Below are 24,169 nucleotides of genomic sequence, written 5' to 3'. Positions count from 1 at the left end.
TCGCCCTTTTCTTCCGAACTTCTATTTTTTTCCGAGCTCAGAAATTCTCGCTCGAATTCTACTCGCGAGTTCGAGCGGGAGTACTCGCGCGAGTAGAAAAAATAAATCGAGTATACTCTTTTCTATTTACTCGTCACTCGCGAAGCTATTTCAGACTTGCTCGTTTTTATCCGCGAGTGAAAAGTGATTGCGAGTACGAGTAATTGCAGAGTACGAGTTTTGCAAGAAAAAACGAGTGGGAGTGAAAATGTTCGAAATAGAGTACGAGTTTATTCGAAGAGTAAAATCGAGAGAAAAAATATTTTTTTCCGTTTGTTTGTTGTTGCGTGTATAGTAGAGAGAGAACAGGTGGACTGTGGACTGAATATGGAAAGAGCAAGTTGTTCGGAGGTCCAGAGGAGGTTGTTCCGAAGTTCGGAGGAGGGTGGTCGGAGGTTCAGAGGAGGTTGTTCCGAAGTTCGGAGGAGGGGGGTCGGAGGTCCAGAGGAGGTTGTTCCGAAGTTCGTAGGATGGTGGTCGGAGGTCCAGAGGAGGTTGTTCCGAAGTTCGGAGGATGTGGTCGGAGGTTCAGAGGAGGTTGTTCCGAAGTTCGGAAGAGGGTGGTCGGAGGTTGTTCGGAACTCCGAACTCCTTTCTCTGAACCTCCAAACAACTTGCTCTTTCTGTTTGCTACTACACACACAACAACACACAAACGGCAAGAAAATATTTTTTTACTCGATTTTAGTCTTCGAGTAAACTCGTACTCTATTTCGAGTATTTTCACTCGCACTCTTATTTTTAAAGCAAGAGTACTCGCGAGGGCTCCCAAATAAAACAAAAGAGTGGAGAGTAAACTTCTTGTAAAACTCGTACTGTTCGAGTACTCCCACTCGCAGGTATTTTTCACTCGCGAGTAAAAACGAGCAAATCGGAATTTTTACTCGCACTCTTCGAATACTCTTACTCGCGAGTAAAAACGAGGAAATCGGAGCTCTGATTTTGTTAACAAAAACATTTTAAGACAATTTTTAATGTTGGTGTAAACAGTAAATAATTTAAAACAAATTGCCACATTTCTGCTAATGAATGTTAATTCATGTTGGGATGTCAACAATGTTAAACAAATAGGCCAAAATTTTGGAGTGTATGGACCCTCCTATTTTTTAACACAGCTGTAAGTGACACAATTCATATCGGGTGCATTTTCTATGTTTGGGAAATTTTACTAGGAGCTAAAATTATGCCCGTACGCTACAATTCGGAACATATCGTGATACTTTACGTAAAGTTTATCGTGCCGTTAATAATATTAACGCCATAATACGCTGGAACCTATGTGGTGGGCAACACGGTCATCAATCTTTGATGACTGACTTTTTAGCAAATTATTCCACATGTTAGCTCCGTTCCCGCACTTTAAGAACTCTTAATGGTAAAATGGTGAAAGTATCTGAGCTAAGCCGGACATGAGGAATAAATCAGCGGATTCATTTGGTCATGAGTAAAAAATTACCAAAAACTAGCTTGATCTAGGTTAGGTTAGAGTGGCAGCCGGTAACTCCAGCTCACATAGACCTATTGAGGTCCCTAGTGCCACCACAGACCCAGTTGCCCCTCATCGGAACCAACCAGTTTGACTTCCGAAATTATGAATACGGCGAATACCTTCATCTAAGTTGTGATAAAATGGTTCTTATTCTCCTGGGTAGGACCGCTAAACGTTAATAAGGACCGCTAATTAATAATGCAGACAGTAGCATTAATTAGGAGGGTTGGATCATGAACTATATGTGGCTGGGCAGATGATACGCTGCGCTGATAATATTCTCGGCTCCTGATTTATATCCGTTACAATTGAAGGAATTTTGATAGAGTACCAATAATATATTTTAGTTGTTCTAATTTTTTTCAAATCGCAGTGATACAGAATTAGTTCGAAGTATTGCATTTTATAATGTCACTGTTGCGCATTTGAAACACAGGACACACACGAAATGATCATCAGGTAGAAAATTGATACGTTAGGTAAATTTTCAATTTAATTCAATTTTGAAACGGTGTGCATTTTAAAATATGTTTACAAAGCATCAGCAATAACTGGAACAACGCATTTTTGTGACGTCAGCCATTATAAATGAAGTCATAAATATGGGACTCTGAAGAATTGTTGAAAATGCCGTGTCGGTGAAATCGGGGAAAATATGATTCCAAGGAATTGGTGAAAGTGTGTGTCTCGCCAGTATAATAAGTATTACTTTCACTTATTCTATAGTATGTGTTCTAATGCATCAATAATTACACACTTTCCTCGACTTGAACATTTTGCTGAGTTCTTATAGCTGTAAAACCCGTGTGTCCATACAAAATGCGACCCCAAAGGGAATTGGTGAAAGTATCATTCCAAAGGATTAGCGAAAGTGGGTGTTATAGTTGGTGATTTCACTCATTTTTTATAAAGAAATCTTATACGCAGATGATTTCACCATTTTTCTAAAACATTTCGCTGGTTTATTATAGCAATTCAATCATGTAATCTTTACATATCACACCTAAATAATTACCATAAATTGTGTATAAAATTATCTTTATATCTGATTGAAGACTTCTTTGAACTGTAATGAAATTTTCCTGCTGAAAATTAGTAGAAGTATTTTTTGAAAAATCGTAATTTGTTGCAATACAAAAACAAAAAATAAACATACTTATTTAATGGAAACATGTGCCAATTGGATGCCTTCAATTTTTCCACTTTCAGCGGAAGATGATGATGATGAAGAAGATTATAAGGATGGTGGTGGAGATGATAACAGTGGTGATATCGAATTCCCAGCCGAATTTAAACAAAAACTACACGATGCTATCAACAAATTACAAAGCGTCGAACAAGTCCAATCATCACAGGATGTGGAAAAAATCAAAGGAATCATGTCCAACTTATGGTATCACGGAGCATTGCCTGGATTTGCAACTGCTGAACAAATTTGCAATTTAGATACCAACTCAATACCCTGGGAAAATATAGCGGAACAAGAATATTCGGAACTTTTACAAGCCATCGGCGGGCTATTCAACAATGATTGGCCAAGAAATATTACCAGAGAAGAACATTGCATCATTAATTTATTTAAATTGGATACAAATTTTGAATTTATTTATGAATCATTGGCATATTTAATGCAGAGATTAAGCGACTTGCCAGAATGTGTAATGGAAATTTTGGAATTTGTGGTAAAAGATGGTAATTTCCTGTTTGTTTCATATTTGCAAATTTGTAAAGCCAAAGCTGCACTAATGGAAGAATTTAAAACGACCATACAATTGGTGCCTGAGAGTCAAGTTGAGAGATTTAATATTAAAGTTAAGCAATTTTTGCAGTTTTTAATTTCCATGCCCACACATTGTGCCAATCAAATGCAAGGCAGAGTAAAGGATATTTTCCTCAGCAAGAACTATGCCCAACTTTTGTTGCAACACTTTATCAAAGCCGTGTGGTTTCTTATGCACTGTGAGCAACAGCCAATCAAAGAGAAATATTTTGATATCACCTTCCTATCTGAACTATTGTCGCGAGTGGTAATTGAATTTTGCAAAGAAAATGGCAAAGATTCAGAGCTCTTTCAATTTTTACAAATTATACAAGGATTTTGTAATATTCCACAAGGCCAAAAGTTAATGCACTCCGTATTTTGCCAAATCGAAGATAGTATTGCCATATATCGTTTGGTGTTATGTATGCTTAAAGGAGATTTAGATATCTACAAACTACTGGGTCCTTGTGCCAAGCAATCAGCCAATTGGGAATTTTGTTTTATGCAAAAACTCGCACTTCAAAGGATACCAGAAAACAATTCGAGTATTGTGGGTATGGTCGACTATATGCAGAAGTTGGATATTTCATTGTTAAGAAAACTATTTGAAAATGTTCTCAATATATGGTCAAAAAGATGTAGTTTACAAAAGTTATCACAAAGCGAACACTTGAGCCTATCCAAACTTGTAATGCTATGTGGAAAATATTATTATGACGATTCAACGAAGGGCCGCAGAGACAATGATGATGAAGCCATTAAACGTTTGTTACATGAGGGACTACGTCATCATTTGGAATGTCCCGATGCCAAGCAACGGCACATTGGTATGAAATGTGTGGAAATTGTATTCAATTTAATGTGTGGCCCTGAAATGAAAGATGAAGATCGTTTGAAGTTTGATTATGGCAGTGTTAAAGGAACAACTCTGGATAAATTGCTCAATGAGTTTGATGAATTGCTAGTAGAGAGGAAGGAACATAAAAAAGTGGATGATTTGGAAAACTTGTTGGAGACATTTATGGAAAACGTTGCAGCCAATAAATCACATTATCAACAATCTGCAATACCTCCAACTCCACCACCAGAACCTCAAGATTTAGATATGCCACCCCCAGCAAAATCACCAAAAATGGATTTGGACTCTGATGATGATTACGATGAGGATGATTTAAAACCCTATGATATGTCCAATGATATACCCCAAATAATGGAGAAGAGACCTAAATTCCTGTTTGATTTATTGAAAACTCTCTCTGAGAAATGTGAAAATTACGAAATTTTTGAATCAGCCATGTCCTCAGCTGAACAACTAATACGTTCCCAACTACCACGAGCAGATGCCAGATTGGCCTTGGATTTAATGCAAATATTCTTGCCACTCGATATGCAATATTATTATGAGAATTTTGAGGAAACTAAATTCAAATGTTGCGTAGCCATTTGTTGTGCCCATCCTGCAGAATGTGCAGAGTACATATGTCGCCAATTTCACACCGATAATTCTCATTACAGTGTCAATTTAAGAATTGTTATGCTACAAATTTTAGCAGCCTCAGCCAAAGAACTAGCCGGAATGGAGAACGTTGACCAACAAGAACATAAAGAAATCCTGGAAATAATTTCATCTCGTCAAAACTCAAATTACATACGAAAATTCCAATTTGATAATGAGCACAAACAACGTTTGGCCATGACCCAACAGGTGATTAAGAAACGGCTTAAAGAGAAAACCAAAAGATATTTCAACAAAACTTCCCACACAAACGTCAAATCAAAACCAAATCGTTTCCATTCCGTTGTGGGTACATTTTTCTTTTGCCTAATACGTGGTGAACGTACCAAACAAATGCTCTATACAAAATATGATCGCTTGGCCCATGACATCGATACCATGTTAATGGTCAACTTTATACATACACTCTCAGTTATTGTTATGGCAGCACAAAATTGCCCTCTCCTACCGGCTATGACAAGAGAAGTTTTTGATATTTGTTCATTTGTACGTTTTAGCCCAGAGGCGCGTATACGTCAATCGTGTTTGGAACTGTTGGGCATAACACTTGTCACAACACCCGGTTATGTTTTGGTAGAACAATTCAATGATCGCCTATTGGATTTGAGATATTGGCTAGAGGATTTCGTAAAATCCCCGCTGGTGGGTGGTGAAACTTCCGAAGAATGTCGTGAAATTGCCACGCAGATTTTAAATACATGTTATAAAATACTGAATCCTCACGATACAGATGATTAATAATAGTCCATTTAGTATTTAAGAAAATGTCATAATTTTGAATATGAATTTTATTCACCCTTTCATATTTTTTCATAATATTTTTATTCATCTCAATTTTTTGTTCTTCATCCAATCAACAATGTATTATATTTGAAATGAAATTTCAATAATAAAGATTTTTTTTCCTTCAATTGAATGTGTTTGGATGAGGATGGCACTTGGGACATTTCAGGCGTAAGATGTGGGTACAAAACAGAGTCACTGATACACTGGAATTTAACTTCAATGAACTAAAAATCAATGGATATATTTAAGTGTCCAGCAAAATCCCATTTTTTAGAGATTTTATTCGCCTCAAAAATTTATTATAATTTGTTTAGTCATTCTCAAGATAACGTAAATGCTTTAGTTTTTACCTAAAAAGATGATTTTCAGGCAGTTTATATTAGAATTTTCTGATAAGTTTTCAATAAGACCCCGATATCTCACATGGAGTAACGAATATCACAAAAAAACATAAAACTAAACTTTTGTGTGTATTGTTTTTTAATTATTGTACATATTTTTTGTAAAAATATTGATGGTGTTTTCAAAAATTTGTTAAAAAAATGTTTAAAAAACTGTAAACAAATTTAATTTACCTTTTTTGAATTGAATCCAAAATTGAAATTGTTTTTATTCGTTTGTTTTTTTTTCTTTTTAATTCAATTATTTTTTTAATGCTTAAAATGAAAATTTTGAACAATACAAATATAAGCTTTTCTCAATATACCGGGAATAGTACCACCGCGGACCCATTAGGTAAACAAACAACAAATACCTTACCATAATGAGCACCAAATGTATGAGTAAGCACCAAGAAAAGCAAAAAAACGTGTAAAAAATCCAAGAAAAAATGGAAACCCAACTTCTTGAGTAGCATATAAGAATGAAGAGGTATCATTTTACCCCCTACACCAATAAATGAAATGCTTTTCCTATTACAATAATCTTTTGTTCATGTGTATTGCATTTGCACCACGCTCACATTCCCACAAATATTATAGCTTTGATGAACTGTATAAACAACTTACTATTGTATATCACTGCTTTTCATTGATTTGCAATTTTAAAATGAAATATTTTAGAAATTTTTTGATATTTAAGCTTTAATTATTACTGTATTATTTTCGAATATTGACTTCGCTTCTAATTTTTTATCTTATTATTTTTATTTATTTATTAAAGAACAAAATAAAATTAATTCATTTAAAATACATATCATACCTGTTGGATATACAACGAATATTTTCCAACTTGTGAAGATTTATCGAGTAATATTGTAGGGTTTGTAAAAAAATATTTCAAGACTCTTTCTAATACGAGTATATAATAAAAATAAAATGTTATGCCTGCCTACATAAATTTTCGATTTTATACCCTCAGCCTAGGCGTTCTTTGTTATGTACAGAGAGCTTTCAACAAGTTGTTTCTGTACTTTGTAGTTGGATGGGATAACAACAACAATATTGATGGATTATCGAAAATGTGGAGTGCAAAACAAAAGCAACAATAAAATATTATTAAAAATTGTAGTGTTATTGGTTTAAAAAAAATTTAACGGACCCAAAAATTGAATTAATGCAAAATCCTGGATTTGTTGCTTTTGATATGCGCAACACTGTATCTACACTTCGATACGACGAAATAATGGTGATAGACCTTAAGTTTGTTTGGACGAAATCCGTTTCAGACAATTTGGAATTGATCTGGCATAAGACCTCTCGAGATTTGGTTGAAAATTTGGGTATCGTAATATTTTTGGGGGTAACCCCCTGTTTTTGTAACTATTTTTTGTTCGTTCGTCTATATTCGTAATAATTTGGGCATCCATAGCTCAGTCCCTAGATGACATACAGACCTAATTCTTCGTAGACACGTTCTATATATAGTTAAGAATTCCTCATTCAAAAATCAGCGTTCCACATTTGCGCTAAGGCGAGAAAATCGATCTACAAAATTTGACAATTCGTGTGAGAACAATAATTTTTTTTACAAAAACAGGGGGTTAATTTTAGTTCGAAAATATGTCATATCGGTACTTCCTGTAACTCCTCCACAAACAATTTTCGCTAAAGTTGGGCACACGATTACTCTCAAAGGGAGTAAGTTATTCCCCAGCAAACCAATCGTACCGAAATTGGAACGAAAATCGGACGATACGTCCGAAATCGTAACGATATCTTAACGAAAGTTGTGTGAAGTGGTTGACATAATTTCGGAACGAAATGTCGGAGAGACATCGGATCGATTTCGTAAATCTGAAGAAAATCCTTGGGAAATTCGGAACGGAAATTTCTTTCCGACATTCGTTCCGAAATCGGTACAAAATCTGTACTATTTCCTCTCCGAAAAATCGTTTAGAAATCGGAACGAAATCTGAAGGACTTTGCCTCCAAAATTGTTCAGACGTGTAGACATCAGACTTTTGGTTTGCTGGGTCTGAACGTAAATTCCCCGTGAGTTTTCTCACTTTCTCCTTTAAGTTGAAACGGCGGGAACACAAAAAACTCACGGGTAATTTTCGTTAAGAATAACCCGCATTACTTCCAGGCATAAAGTTTGAATATGGACTAAATTGGTATACTCCTTCGTATAATTTCGAAATATTACGGATAAACATAACATCTATTTGCGGTCCCTTTTACGACGGCGCAATATTTTCGGGGGCAAGTTCATACTTCCTCAGATAATGACCCAAAAGCCACAAAAAAGTCTGCCGGCACCTAGTAAACTGGATAGTACGTAAAATAACCCACGAAGGGAGAAACAGATCTGGTCCAAATGCTGTACATCGTATTATTTTTTAGAGACTGGGATTATTTCCGAATTTTGACTAAATCGGACCACTTTTTCGGTTATCTTTCACACAAATTTTGGATAGAGTGCAGTTTAAGAATTCGTCTGGGATCGTTTTTAAATTTTTGGCAACATGTTGTTATGCGGCCCTAGTTACGACGGAACAATTTTTTTGGGAACAAGTCCATACTTCTCGATAAATTGGCCCAAAAAAACTCAAAAAAACTATAGACGTTAGAAGTATTGTATTTACTTCTTTTTATACTCTCCACCATTGTAAGGAGGGTATATTAAGTTTGTTTTTCTGTTAACACATCGGACTAATCATTTGCGACCATATAAAGTATATATATTCTTGATCAGGATCAAATTCTAAGACGATCTAGCTATGTCCGTCTGTTGTAATCACTCTAGCGTTCGCAATAATTGAGTTAGAGCGCTATATTTTTGCACCCGAATGTCTTTTTTCCATAGGCAAGTTCAAGTTCGAAGATGGGCTATATCGGACCACTTTTTTGTATAGCCCCCATATAACGGTATCTCCCGATTTTCGGTATTTTGTGGATTTTAGCTACATTTTATGACCGAACTACTTGTAATTTCACGTTTGGGGTTCCCAGTGGTCACAAAATATCTCCACTAAAAACCCTCAACATAGGTCCATGTTTTGGTATAGTCCCCATATAACAGTACCTCCCGATTTTCGGTATTTTGAGGATTTTAGCTACAATTTTTGACCGAACTACCTGTAATTTGAGAGTTGAGGTTCCTAGTAATCACAAAACATCTCCACCTAAAACTGTCAAAATAGGTTCATGTTTTGGTATAGCCCCCATATAACGGGACCTCACGATTTTTGGTATTCTGAGGATTTTAGCTAAAAATATTCACCGAACTGCCTGTAATTTCACTTTTGGGGTTCCCAGTGGTCACAAAATATCTCCACTAAAAACCGTCAACATAGGTCCATGTTTTGGTATAGCCCCCATATAACGGTACCTCCCGATTTTCGGTATTTTGAGGATTTTAGCTACAATTTTTGACCAAACTACCTGTAATTTGACACTTGAGGTCCCTAGTAATCACAAAACATCTCCACTTAAAACGGTCAACATAGGTCCATGTTTTGGTGTAGCACCCTTTACGGAACCTCTCGATTTTTGGTATTTTGAGGACTTTAGCAAAAAATTTTCACCGAACTGCCTGTAATTTGAGAGTTGAGGTTCCTAGTAATCACAAAACATCTCCACCTAAAACTGTCAAAATAGGTTCATGTTTTGGTATAGCCCCATATAACGGTATCTCCCGATTTTCGGTATTTTGTGGATTTTAGCTACATTTTATGACCGAACTACCTGTAATTTCACGTTTGGGGTTCCCAGTGGTCACAAAATATCTCCACTAAAAACCGTCAACATAGGTCCATGTTTTGGTATAGCCCCCATATAACGGTACCTCCCGATTTTCGATATTTTGAGGGTTTTAGCTACAATTTTTGACCGAACTACCTGTAATTTGAGAGTTGAGGTTCCTAGTAATCACAAAACATCTCCACCTAAAGCTGTCAAAATAGGTTCATGTTTTGGTATAGCCCCCATATAACGGGACCTCACGATTTTTGGTATTCTGAGGATTTTAGCTAAAAATTTTCACCGAACTGCCTGTAATTTCACTTTTGGAGTTCCCAGTGGTCACAAAATATCTCCATATTTTCGGTATTTTGAGGGGTTTAGCTACAATTTTTGACCAAACTACCTGTAATTTGACACTTGAGGTCCCTAGTAAGGTCCATGTTTTGGTGTAGCCCCCATTTACCGAACCTCTCGATTTTTGGTATTTTGAGGATTTTAGCTAAAAATTTTCACCGAACTGCCTGTAATTTGAGAGTTGAGGTTCCTAGTAATCACAAAACATCTCCACCTAAAACTGTCAAAATAGGTTCATGTTTTGGTATAGCCCCCATATAACGGTATCTCCCGATTTTCGGTATTTTGTGGATTTTAGCTACATTTTATGACCGAAGTACCTGTAATTTCACGTTTGGGGTTCCCAGTGGTCACAAAATATCTCTACTAAAAACCGCCAACATAGGTCCATGTTTTGGTATAGCCCCCATATAACGGTATCTCCCGATTTTCGGTATTTTGAAGATTTTAGCTACAATTTTTGACCAAACTACCTGTAATTTGACACTTGAGGTCCCTAGTAATCACAAAACATCTCCACTTAAAACGGTCAACATAGGTCCATGTTTTGGTGTAGCCCCCATATAACGGTACCTCACGATTTTTGGTATTCTGAGGATTTTAGCTAAAAATTTTCACCGAACTACCTTTAATTTGACAGTTGAGGTTCACCTTCAAAAACTGTGAACAGAGGTCTTCGTTTTGGAATAGCCCCCTTATAACGTTACCTCCCGATTTTCTGTATTTTTGACCCAACTATCTGTAATTCGAAAAACTGTCCACATACATAGATACATGTGTAGGTAGAGCCCCCATATAACCGTATCTCCCGATTTTGGTTTTTTTGGGTTTTAGCTACAATTTTTGATCCAAGTATCTGCAATTCGACATTTGAGTTTCCCAGTGGTCACAAAACTTCTCCACTAAAAACATAGGTCCATACTTTGATTTAGTCCCATATAAGGTTCCCGACGGATTGAACACATTTTTTATGATTTTTTTACCTTATTTAGGTATAAGTGGTCACGGAGTATCTCCTCCTAAAATTGTGTACAGGAAAGAAAATAATTATTCCGTTTTGCTTCAACACGTTTTTACTTGTTATATATAGCTCTGTCGGCACAGCTGACTGATGCTTTCTTACTTGTTCTAACTCTATCAATCAAATGAAATCACTATATATCAAGAGGGTTAATAGTACGGTTACACTATTTGACGTTTGCGCTATGGAATTGACATTTGAAACCCAAACCCACTGGGTTAATCCGGTATAGTGTAAGCGGGGTATAATCCTGTCCACCTTTTCCACCAATTTAGTAATCATTTGTTGGTCGAAAACGCCATCAGGGCCATCTCTGCAATACTCATTATCTAAACATTAATGGTATTGTACAGTATTTTAAACATTTCGCACCTTTTTGCACAACCCTGACATATCAATATCAAACCTTCATCCGTTTAGAAATAGCTCTCAAGTATATTCAACAGATGTGAATTTTCTTTTCATTGAAATCTTTTTTTTTTTTTGCATACTGTTTTTTTATTTCCTATTATTTATTAATTTTTTAGCCTATATTTTTTAATAACAAATTTCATTTATTTATTATTTTTTTTCTAATTTTTCACATATTTTTTTAACGCATTTTCTTTTCTTTTTATTGTATATTTTCCAGACAATATACTTCCACCAATTACCAGTACTGGCAACAACAATCTATTGCAACCAGTCAGTGCTAATTCACAACAACAGCAATCGTCATCAGCAACTGCCTCGGCCGGAAGCACTACCAGCACAAATGTCCAAGTGGGTTCCACTTGGTCTGATAATTTGAAGGCTGGCGATTTGAAGATCGATTTAGATAATTTACTTGCAAGTAAAACGAATAAATCAAATGCACCTGCACCCTCAATGAATGCTCTCAAAGTGCAAAATCCTAATATGCCACAAATGAAACCACCAATGACATCACCACTCCAACCAGCACAAACACCCTTAGCAATACAAACAACAAGCACCAATTTTGCTGCATTTGGGGCACAACAATTAACACCAGGCATGTCACCTGGTCTGGTCAGTGGGGGTGGTGGTGTTGTTGGCATTGGTAGCGGTCCAGTATTTTTCAATAAAACAATAACATCACCGAACATTCCATCATCACAGCCATTTGCTAATTTTAATCAAATGAATAACCTGATGCAACCAACAGCAACAACAACTCAACAATTTCCTCAAAAGGGATTTATTAGCAATAATAACAACAACATAAACAACAATAATAGTAATAACAACAATAATATACAATCGTTTGATTTCTTTCAATGATATCTAATGGCATAAATAATAAAATATATTTTTCTGTTTCTTTTTGTTTCGATTCGTATTAGGACCCCTAAAATTCTAAAATTAATATCAAAAGATTCCCTTAAAGCAAGACAGACATATTTCCTTCCTATATGTTCTGATCATGTAAAAAGTGTTTTCCAAATTCATGCGAAATTTTTCTGGATGTTTTAAGGGTAAAATTACAATTATTTTCCACCTCTTTATTTTTCCCAAAATATTGTTTGTAGTATTTTTTTGTGGCTATATATAATTGTAGCATAATTTTGCAATAATCTGTTTATGTCCCAAGGTAACTAAAACCCCCCAAAAAAAAACTATAATTCTTTAATTTTTTTTTCATTTAGCAAATATATATTTTTTAAACAAATTTGTATTGTATTATTAAATGTTGAATTATTATTGTAAACACAAATGAAAGATTTATATAAATGATATTGTTTTTCAAAAGTTTATTATCACAATTTATGTTTTTTCCTTTTTTTTTTTTGTTTGTTTATCATTCCCTTTTCTTTTGTCCTTTATCTGTGTGTAACGTTTAAGATAAAGTCAACAAAAAATTGTATCGTTCTAAGAATTGTTTTCAATTTATATTATTGTATATTTCAAGTACTTTTATTATTATTTGAAAAATAACAATAAGAACAACATGAAGATCTTTATAAAGCATATATAAATGAAATGAAAAAAAAACTAAAACTTTGAAACAATAGAAATAACCAACGATTGGCTAGTTTAAAATTGTGAATAATATGGTTTTAAATATTTGAAAGACTCTTTTTTTCATTAAAGTATCTGCCGAAACAAAAATATGGATAAATGGGTAAGGACGAAAAAGACCACTTTTGACATCTCCTATCATGTGTTGTAGAGTTTGTCGTAGTTATCTAACAGTTTTGTCAGTTCATTTAACTCGACGGATCAACTGATTTTGTTTAAATGTTGGGTATCGTAATATTTTGTCCAAACTTAGGGGTCGATCATCGATAACAATTATCGTTGAGAGGCGTTGCGAATCTCAGTTGACGAATCTGCTGTTTTTCAGCAACCACCAATTTTCAGTTGCAGTGAACATTTTCGAAGAAACAAGAAGTAAAATAGAAGGAAAAATAAACATTTTTGGGTCGATCTTGCATTGCCACTAAACTTGAGTTGCGTTGTCAGTTGTCTGCGCGACTGAGATGAAATGTTGTACCATTAATGTCAACTCAACTGGGTGGTCGATAAACATGTTATCGATCAGTGTTTTTTCAAACTTGTGACCTCTATTCGCAAAAAAAAACTATTTTAAAAATAATTTGCGCTTTGGATAACTTTTTCGGATATTCTGGACAATATTTTAATATTTTGGCTGTTTTCGAACAAATTTGGAAAACAACCCAAGATTGGAATATAACCTGGCCATTGAATCTTCGGATCGTCAAGTTTTATTTGCTGTCCCAAAAAATGATATGTTCGGTGGAATTATTTTTTGATGATGAAACTGTACAGGACATTGCATTTATTAGAAGAAATTTGAGGGATGAACCTACTGGATTTGTCACCAAATTCATTTGCAAAAGTTTTGCTGCTGTCTGCTCCAAAGGCGATAAATTCACTTCTTGTGATGGACCACCACCAGTGGCCTTGAAGTTTCTTTTATTTTGAGCCATTTTCTTTCTCAACTTTGCTTTAAAGTGAATCCAGACTCTCTGCCACTCTTCAGGTGCTCGTGTTGGAGGTCCATGGCTGTTTAAACTGTCCGAAATGGACCTCCACGCTTCATCCGCTGTGGCTTTGGTTTCACCAAAAACCCGAACTCCTCGGGCTAAGTTTGGATTTTCACTCAGTTTATCAATTAGTATTTCGAACTGTTGCTCAAGTTTAGTGGCAATGCAAGATCGACCCATTAATATAAGTTCGAAGATAGGCTATGTCTGTCCATACCTTCCGTTAACTCCACCACAAAAGTTCAAAAATATTCGCTAGAATGGTGCGCAAGATAGCTCTCGAAATGAGTAATTGGTCATAACTTTGCATATGCTAATATTACTTCGACGCATAGATCAGGTTTAAGTATGGACTAAATGCAAGTGTATAGGACATACATTACGAAAGCCACATTATAGTATAGCTAGAATGGCTCTGGAATGGAACCCTCAAGTTAGCAGACGTTCTGGACGACCAAGAAACACGTGGCGAAAAACGGTCCAGCAAGAAATTGAAAAAAATAAAACAAAACAAAATACAAATTTTGAAAATTTAAAACATATTTGTAAAGATAAAGTAAAGCTGACTTCCGTATCGTCATTTGCTTTGTGTTGTTTAAACTTCGTCCAAATATTTCAGTTGCACACTCATGCATTGTTCCTCGAAAAAGCAATTAAATGTATCAGAAATAAAAATGATACATTTTTGCTTTTTACCTGCGTTTCTCCTTTCCTTTCTCCTCAAGACACTCGAACGACTGATCGATCTGGAGATTAGGAGCTTTGTAGACACTGCCTCGCTGAGCGACTCGCAGCATGCCTACATGAAAGGTAAATCTGTCGAAACTGCTCTTCATGAGGTCGTGGGTTTCATTGAGAGAAATATGGAGAACTCAAACTTTACCTTGGCGGCTTTCCTGGATATAGAAGGAGCCTTTAACAATGTAAAACTTGAATCCATTCATCTCTCGCTTAGATCGGTCAACACCCCGGAAACCCTGATCTGCTGGATAAAGAGAATGCTGGAGAGCAGGATCATAAATTCCAGTATCGGGGAGTTGACAACAAGGAAGACAGTAACACGAGGTACTCCCCAGGGAGGTGTACTCTCACCGCTGCTGTGGCTACTTGTGATAAACAATATTTTGGCGGAATTCGACAATCAGGGCATCAAGGTTGTCGCATACGCGGATGATGTAGTTTTACTAATAACTGGCAAATTCTTGTTCACTATTTCGGAGCTTATGCAAGGAGCCTTATCAAAGCTGTCTCGTTGGGCCACCACAAATGGCCTTGGTGTAAATCCAACGAAAACAGAACTGGTATTGTTCACCAGAAAGCGTAAGCTTGGCGACTTCATACCACCAACATTGGATGGAGTGCAGTTGCATCTATCTCCTGAGGCCAAATACCTAGGTACAATCCTGGATTCTCAACTGAGAAGGAAAAGGAACGTAGAGGAACGGACGAAGAGAGGTATGATCGCACTCTATTCATGTAAGAATTCGATTGGGAAAAGTTGGGGTCTAAATCCAGCTATTATACACTGGTTGTATAATACTGTGGTGAGACCCATCCTATCCTACGGATGTCTTGTCTGGTGGCATGCGCTTCGACACAAGTCGAACTCGGGCAGCATAGACAAGGTGCAAAGGGCAGCCTCGATCCTGATAACTGGAGCTTTTAGAAGTACACCACAAGCAGCTCTGAACGCGATGCTAAACCTCTTGCCCACGAGAATTAGCATCAAAGGTCAAGCAGCACGTAGTGCTCTAAGGCTACATGAATTGAATCGTTGGCGTGACAGCACCTATGGTCATGCATGCATTCTTCGAGAGCTAGGGCCAAACCTTGGCTTAAATCAGCAGGGGAAGTTCAGCGACTACTTATCACCAATCCATAGATTTGATGATTTTGAGGTCGTTATCCCTAGTAGAGATGACTGGATCCGTGGTAACCCTCCTCTGGACGGTCTGGCTTTCTATACAGACGGTTCCAAGATGGAAGAAGGTACCGGAGCTGGCGTCTACTGCGAAAAGCTTTGCCTCGAGTACTCCTATAGGTTGAACAGCGACTGTAGCGTTTTCCAAGCAGAAATCTTCGCGATCAAAATGGCCGCAGAGTTGATAAAAAGTCTGGATGCTGAAATCTTTGAACCGGTGACTATCTTCGTTGATAGTCAGCCGGCTCTTAAAGCCATCAAATCCCCCAATATCAAGTCTGAGGCCGTTCTTGAGTGTAGAACTGTTTTGGCGAACCTAACTAACGCTGTCCGACTCTGCTGGGTACCGGGTCACTGTGACATTGTGGGAAACGAGAAGGCAGATGAATTGGCAAGACACGGATCTCAATCAACAAGTCAAGCTATCACTGTTTCTATTAAACCACCCATATGTCACGTTTTTCGGAAGGTGGAGACGTTCTTTGAAGAACAGGCCAAGGAACTATGGCATAATGAACCAAGGTGCAACGTGTCAAGGGCCATTTGGCCGAATCTTTCAACAAAGAGAACAACTTCGCTTTTAAGTCTGAGTAAATCAGAAATCAGGGTATTGACGGGAGTCATTACCGGCCATTGCTACATCCGAGCTTTTATCGGCAAATGGCAGGATGATGGCGTGGACTATTGCAGGCTCTGTGAAGATGAGGAGGAAACGGAGACGATCGAGCATATTCTATGTCGTTGCCCGATGTTAACTCGAAAGCGGTATAGACTAACAGGAGTACGCTTTCCTCCAAGCTTAACCTTCTACTCAAACATGGAACCAACAATCATAAACAACATCATTAAAAATCTGAAGTGGCTGGGACGGCGCGACCCATAAGCGTAACTACTTCTCTGACAGTTTTTTCCACCATCGCCAAAAAAACCACCCTCTCTGTCTTTATTACATCTTCATTATTTCTTATAATTAATTCATTTATTATTATTCTCCAAACCACACCCCCCTTTTTTCTTTATTCTTCTCTCTTTTCTCTTCTCTTTTCAGGTAATTCTGAACCTCCTTTTTCTTTATGGATGATCACAATGGACCGAAAGGTCTCCGAGTGGCGTAGTCAATATACATATATATTGACTACACATCCCCAAACCTAACCTAACCTAACACATTGACGTGACGGTTGCAAACGGGGCAGCAATCATAGCTTATCAGTTTAGTTGGCATATTAGTGGGCACTGGGGTATTAGTGACCATAGGCTCATTGAGATTATGGTCACGCCACGGGGACGGACGCGGGCGACTGAGCGTTTCAACGGTTGGATGGAACGAGACATGAACTGGGACCATTATGCGAACTGTGTCAGGGAGGCAGCTATGCCATTAGCGGACTTCAGGGCACTGACGTTAGATAACCAGGTCAGCAAGTTGAATGAGTTGATGAGAAGCGTTAATGATGTACTCCTTGGCACACGCCGTCAGGTGAAGCCAAGTAAGGTCAAATGGTGGACCCGTGAGCTGGGTATGATGCGGAGGGGAGTTGCGCGCCTGATGAAGCGTTTCCAAATGGCAAGAAGAAACAATCAGGTATGTGATGAAAACCGAATCGACTCGATTTGCAGAATCGAAATGGTATATAATCGGAGTGCCTTTGATTATATATAAGGGTTTGCTTCGCAGACGCCCCTTATTTGAATAGTATTTTTAAAATCCATTTTCAATTTCATTAAAATATTCACCATAATTAGAGATATACGATTTCGATTAATGGCAAACGAGTCGAATCGTTTTCCATCACATACCTGAATGCGGAAGATCTGGCAGAGCGTAAAGCTGAGTTCCTTGCTGCTCTTAGGACGTACAAGGACGAGCTATCTAGGAGTAAAGGAGATTTATACAGGACAACAGGGATGATCCCTGGGGAAAGGTATACCGTGTCGGCACACACGGTGGGTGTGGGTCTAAGCGTCAGATTGGCCTACAGGCGTTGCGTCTAGGCTCCACGTCGACGGCCTCGGGGTGGGCGGGAAATGTAGGGATTTTGCTGGGGTCTTTCTTCCCAAGGTCGGAGACTCATTTACCTGCCCCGCTTGTGTGGGAGTTGGGTGAGCCTCCGGACTTGGAGCGTAATGAAGTTGCGGACAGTATCTGCCGGATTAGAAGTAGAAAATCGCCAGGTATCGACGGTATGAACGGAAGGATGTATAAAGCTATCTGCAAGGTCATGCCTGAGTATATTGAGTCCGTTCTTTGGTGATTGCATTAGCCAGGGGCACTTCCCGCGTGCGTGGCAGGAAGCTCGTATCGGGGCATAAGCCTTCTCCCAGTGCTTGGAAAAGTGTTGGCGAGGATTATGGTGGCAAGGCTTGGGAAGTGCCGCGGCGTGAGTCCTTCACCGCGTAGAGGTACGGTGGATGCAGTCGGAGCGGGTCGAATGCCAAATATGTCTTAGGCATAATTGTTGACTTTAAATGCGCATTTGACTTCCTTTCGTGGGATAGCGTGCTCGCTAAGCTGTCTGAGATCAGGTGTCGGGAGTTTGTTCTCTGGTCGAGTTATTTCAATGGACGAAGGGCTTGTGTCGTGGGAGCCAACGAGACGGTCTGGACAGATGTGGAGCTAGGCTGCCCTCAGGGGTCTATCTGTGGTCCATTTATTTGGAACTTCATGATGGATTTTCTGCTGCTGGAGTTAGCGACCACTTTCAAGATCTGTGCGTATGCTGATGATCTCCTCATCAGGATCGAAGGTGAATGTCGTGTCGAACTGGAACGTCTTGCTGAGGAGGCCATGGGCATCGTGGGGGTCTGGAGTGACCGAGTGGGTGTTGAGGTGTCTACGGAGAAGACTGAGCTTATGCTGCTGAAAGGCAGATTAGCGCACAGTCGACCTCCGCACGTTCGATTTGGTGACCACGGCATGAGAGAATGAATATTCTGCCGGACTTCGATCGTTTGAAGGACAAGTTAACTGCTGCTGCTCGTAGATCCTCGGATCTGGCCTGGCAGTTGGTTTTGGGAGCATCGCGGTGGCTGTGGTTTGGAACCAAATCGCGGGTAGAGTTTCGGCTCGAATATGGAGTTGCATATCAACCGGCTGTCTGAGCCATAGAAATGCAGGAGTTTAGATAGGCTCCGCTCCTACTCGTACTTCTGTGCGGGGGCGTTGATAGACGCATTGTATTCACCCGGTGTTAAGAGCACTGTGAGGTAGACAGCAAGTTAGGTACTCACATAAAACACCACGACGTATGTAGAATCCCTATGTTCCAAGTGGAATAAACAAAGGATAAAAAACGTCCATACTTGCTGAGAAATTGGTCCAAAAACTCAAAAACCCTTTTTACATCAGATCCGAAGCTAATAGTATATCTCTGCCAGCACAGCTGACTGATACCTCCTTACTTTTTATTTCTGAATTCTACAAACCAGCGCTTCAAAAACGGCTGGAGGGAAGTTATGCCTTTGCCATCGAACAGCTTGGCGTGGTTGACGGTATCGAAGGTCAGCGATAGGTCAAGAGCCACCATAACTGTTCGATCGCACGGCATGATATGTGTGGATATGGCGCGGAATACTTTTGTGGTGCTGTGCTGCTTACAGAAGTTGATGATGGCTAGTGAACAGCTATTTCTGACACTGGGAAGGACTAAAGCCTCTAGGCTCTTTGCTACGGGTGACAAAAGCGAAATCGACCTGTATGATTCATCTTTGCTCGAATCCGTACCTGCCTTAAGTATCGGGAACGATGTTGGTGGCTAACGACAGGCTGAGAACTTTAGTGAGATACTCCACTCCCGACACATCCAGCTATTTCAGCATTACCATGAGGGCCCAAAGCATTGGATGATTTAGCGTTCCTGATGATATTTGCAACAGTCGCCTAAAGAGACTTCCTTCCAGGGTTCGTGAGTGACTTAACCGTTGTCCACAATTCACTTATTCCGACTCCAATGTTCCAACTCTTCAGATGATTTATCCAATTGTTCCGCTTATACTCACCGACCAACCTGTTAACTTTAAGTGTCAGCTCCCTGACTCTGCGGTCGGCACGACGAAGCCCATCACGCTCATTTGCTAATTCCGCCGCCTCTACCTGGAAGTTTGGTCTCACTTCGGGTATTCGATCAGCAGGTAGGTGATGAAATCGGTCTGTCTGCTGATGGAGACAGTTATGGGGAGTTGGTCTGATCCAATAGTTGCCAATTGACGTCATTTGTCAGACCAGGTCAAACTATGGTTATGTCTGGCGAACTGTGACACTCTTCTCTAATTCTGGTAAGGGCATCCTCATTGACTGTGCAAAACGTAGAGCCATCTATCTGCTCAGCCAGCGGCTATACCACTGTGGTCGTTTCCGAGGACCAAATGCAACAACTCATTAATGAAAATTTGAAAAAAAAAATTGCTATTGGTAGGACTTAGGCCATGTTTATATTATAGCCTTTTGCAGGGTTAACCTTCTTTATGATGATTTATTTGAAATATAAGCAATGGAATTGACATTTGAAACCCAGTGGGTTTGTTAAATCCAATTATATACGGCGTTTATATTATAGTTTTTTGCAGGGTTAACCTTCTTTATGAGGATTTGTTTGAAGTATATACAATGGAAATGACATTTGAAACCCAGACCCACTGGGTTAACCTTGTTATATATAAACGGCCTAATATATAAACGTACTATTAACGACAGAATTTTTTCTTGGCTGCTTACTTAAAAATTTCTTAAATTACCGAAATTAAAAGGACCTATTTTTGTAGGTAATAAAAATTAGTTACAGAATTCCACAATACTATAGCAATTTATGGCTCCGGAGACAACCTGTTGATGCACGGCATTTGGAAGTGGCTTTACACGCAACCTCCAAAGAACATAACATAGTTGTCCGCGTAGTTGGTGTCTTAAGTGTTTTATTGTGAATTCCTAAAAGTATGCAACGAAATATGTAAACTTCAAAAACATACATAAAAATTTCAACTTCAGTTATCTTAAAACCTCTTCCACATATTTTATGTCCTAAACAACAACATAACATTTGGAGCTTCTTCTTGGTGGAGATTTTAGAAAGTTCGACTCAACATTTCCCATTCAAAATTAGAGTCCATTCTATTCGTATTGATGATGCCTAAATTTTGTTTCACGGCGAAGATACTGCGTAAAACACAAAAAAAACAAATATATAACTATACGATTTCTATAGAAAAGTAGATTTTTAACTGAAAATATATATTATATAAATAATACATTTAAACTTTATAATGTGTAGTCATTTGTAAAAACAGATCTCTAGAAGATAGGAATAAAATTTCAACTATATTATTTATATATGTTTGTGTATAAAATAAAGGTTGTAAATGTGTTTAAAAGAAGAAAGAAAAATAAAAAAGTCGAATAGCTAAACAATAACTTGTAGTTTGATTAACTTTTAGAAACTACAAATTACATGTGAAAAAAATTAATTGAGATTTAATTAACCAAAAAATTTACATACCTATATAAAAATAAATATGTAGATTATTAAGAAACTATACGAAATTGTTTTATTTGCATAAAAAATTTTCCCGCGTAGTTTTTTATGTGGTAAGTTTCAGTATAATCTCTTTGGCTTCACTTTCCGTGAGTTTTCTCACCTCACGGGGAATTTTTCTTCAGCATCTTTCTTCCTGCAGTTCAACATAGAAAATTGGACATTCCAAAATAAAACCCCACAAAATTTACCTTCAAATTTTCAATAGTTATTTGATTTTCCCTTCCTTTGCCACTATCCTTTCAATTGCCATTAAAAACTCAAAATCTTTTAGATTTTTATAAGAAAAATAATTTCTTTATTTTATTTCATATCATAGGGCTCGCTATAGCATTATCATTTGTAAACGCATACCTACTCTCTATACATCTATACATTTTATAGAAATGCACACATACTATAAAAAAGTCTATTTGTATTAGATGTGGTGAAGGGGGGACAGGGTAGTAGTAGTAATAGGAAGAAAACTCCTTTATAAACTTAAATCTACATAAAATTTAAAAAAGTAAACAGAAGATATCAAAAACTAAAAATGAATTTATTCATTATCCTTGTTTTTGTTCTTCTTCTTTTTCTTCTTCTTCTTGGGTTCACCATCACCATTTTCTGCAGCTGGTTCTTCAGTAGCAGCAGCTTCTTCACCATTCTCTTCTGCAGCAGCACCATTTCCATTTGCAGCTTCCTCCTCTAGTTTACGTTTCTTTTTCTTATTCTTCTTCTTTTGTGATTGGCTTTCATCTACCACCTTAAGCGGCGCTTCAATGGCAGCTAAACCAATAGCTTCTTTCATTACTTCGATATTTTTGCGAGGAACTTCACCAGATTCATAGAACTTCAAACGTTCCTCAACCTGTTGCTTCAATGTTTCACCAAACACTGCTGTGGGCTGTTCCAAGAAACAATCGATTCTCGAGGCAATGGAACATTTGTTGGCCAAGAAACGTGAAATACGTCCCTTGTTTTTCAAACCCGCACGGCCAATGAATGAAGAATGATAAAGAAGACCATACTTGGGTGTGTTTGAGCGAGTTTTCAAAGCCCGGAAGAGGGCCTTTTCTGCGCCCAAAATTTGTACTGTAGATGCTGGGTATTTGGCCAAATTGGTCAAACTACCGGCATGAGATATAAGGCGGGCACCAACTTGATCACCAATCAAAGATTGCAAATTGGGAGCCACACACTGCATTTTGTTGTGTAAATAGGTAGAGAGTTTCTTACGGTATTCGGAGAGTTTTACCACCCGCTCGGCAAAGAGTTCAATATTCATTAAATCCACAATAGAAATGTCCATGCCCATGGACATTTTGGCGGCATCAATAATAGCTTGGGCCTTAGCAGAATCCATAACAATTTCTTCCAATTCTTCCAGTTTGTCTTGTGTTAAAGTTTTACGATCCTTAATGAATTTGGCTGCCTTGGCATAAATATAATTGTCGGGAACAATTTTGACCAACTCTGGGAAATGATAAGAGTACCATTCACGTATACGCATAGAAAAGGTATTAACATCTTTATCCAATTGATCCAACAAAGCAATGGACTGGATAATCATGTTATCCGAACGATGAACATTGAACTTGACCTTGGCACGAGAGTAACTGTGACCCAAACCAAGTTGGGCAATACCAGCCGATTTGTCAGTGAAACCTGAAATAAAATAAAAATAAATATATTTACAAACAACAAACACTTTATAATAAGTACCCACCTTTAATCAATTTGTGGAAATGGAAACGAATGCCTCTCAAAATTTCTGGCACAACACCAAAATGACTGCACTGTACACCAATAGCTTCCGTAATGGCTGCACCCAATTTAGCATCAGCAATGCCCAGTTGGCACTTCTTTTTCTTCAACTTGGAGAAGAAATCATCCAAAAATACCAACAAATCTTGTGGCACAATACCCTCAGAGATGGCATTAATATTCTCCAAAGCAGCAATGGCTGTCTTGAAGGGAGCAAATCCTGCCAACTTTACAATTGAATTGAATTTGGCCAAATCGGTAACCGATGATTCTACTTGTGGTAAAAACATGGAGACCTCTTCAAACTCCTTAACGGAGAACAAAGCGAACCCAGCCGCATGTTCATATAAAACGTAAAGCTGAGACTAAAAGATGGGAAAAAAAAGAAAATAACGTGATAAATTTGCGTGTTATGTTTGGGGGTTTCGGGGGTTTCGAGGTTATATTTTATTATTTGTTTATTATATTGTTGTTAATTTTCCTTCATATATCATAAATATTTCTTTATTTTGAAAATTCTTACCATATTTTAGTTTAAATATGTCTGCTTTTCCAATTTATTTTTTAATTTATTACAAATAATTAATGTATTTTAATCACGACCAACTCACACGTGTTTTTTATTAAAAGAAGAAGAATGAAGAAAAAGTTTGACATTTGTGCCTCGTTGTTTTTTGAATCGATTATGATGAAATCGATAAAGCATTGAAAAAATAATCGTTGTTTCGGTTATGTGGTATGGCCACATAACGAAACCAGTGGTTCAATTCTGTTTCTATGAAAATGTGAAATGAAAACTTTTATAATAGAAACAAATGTCAAATAAAAAATATATAAAGGAAATATTTTTTATTTCAAAATTTCATACAACAGGA

The 24,169-nt window shown here is 37.7% G+C and overlaps 2 protein-coding genes across 4 annotated transcripts in view; one reads left to right on the top strand and one right to left on the bottom strand.

Moving 5' to 3' along the window:
* lqfR (clathrin interactor lqfR) overlaps positions 1-13,162 on the top strand; it is a 42,997-nt gene extending 29,835 nt beyond the window's left edge. The window contains exons 7-8 of one of the 3 annotated variants that reach the window (XM_073959692.1): positions 6,284-6,327; positions 11,723-13,162. In XM_073959692.1, the coding sequence (XP_073815793.1) occupies positions 6,284-6,327 (44 nt within the window). In that variant the 3' untranslated portion in view covers positions 11,723-13,162. Of the gene's footprint in view, positions 1-2,737; positions 5,715-6,283; positions 6,328-11,722 lie in introns of those variants that run through there. The other 2 variants (XM_073959691.1, XM_073959690.1) reach the window with 2 other exon arrangements.
* Positions 13,163-21,816: 8,654 nt separating this feature from the next.
* Positions 21,817-23,956, bottom strand: Nop56 (Nop56 ribonucleoprotein). The gene is made up of 3 exons (XM_073959689.1): positions 23,818-23,956; positions 23,257-23,659; positions 21,817-23,195 (listed from the first exon to the last, which is right to left on the bottom strand). Exons 1-3 carry the CDS (start codon positions 23,818-23,820, stop codon positions 22,087-22,089), a joined length of 1,515 nt encoding a protein of 504 aa, XP_073815790.1. The 5' UTR covers positions 23,821-23,956; the 3' UTR covers positions 21,817-22,086.
* Between the last annotated feature and the right edge of the window lie 213 nt (positions 23,957-24,169).

The sequence above is a fragment of the Musca autumnalis genome, unplaced genomic scaffold (assembly GCF_047663935.1).
Source record: "Musca autumnalis isolate F117 unplaced genomic scaffold, ASM4766393v1 scaffold_1, whole genome shotgun sequence".
Lineage (NCBI taxonomy): Eukaryota > Metazoa > Arthropoda > Insecta > Diptera > Muscidae > Musca > Musca autumnalis.
This window is presented reverse-complemented; position numbering and strand designations above follow the sequence as displayed.

Coding starts and splice junctions, on each gene's coding strand:
- Nop56 (XM_073959689.1), bottom strand. Junction 23,196..23,256: donor TTTCCACAAATTGATTAAAG/GTGGGTACTTAT, acceptor ATTTTATTTCAG/GTTTCACTGACAAATCGGCT.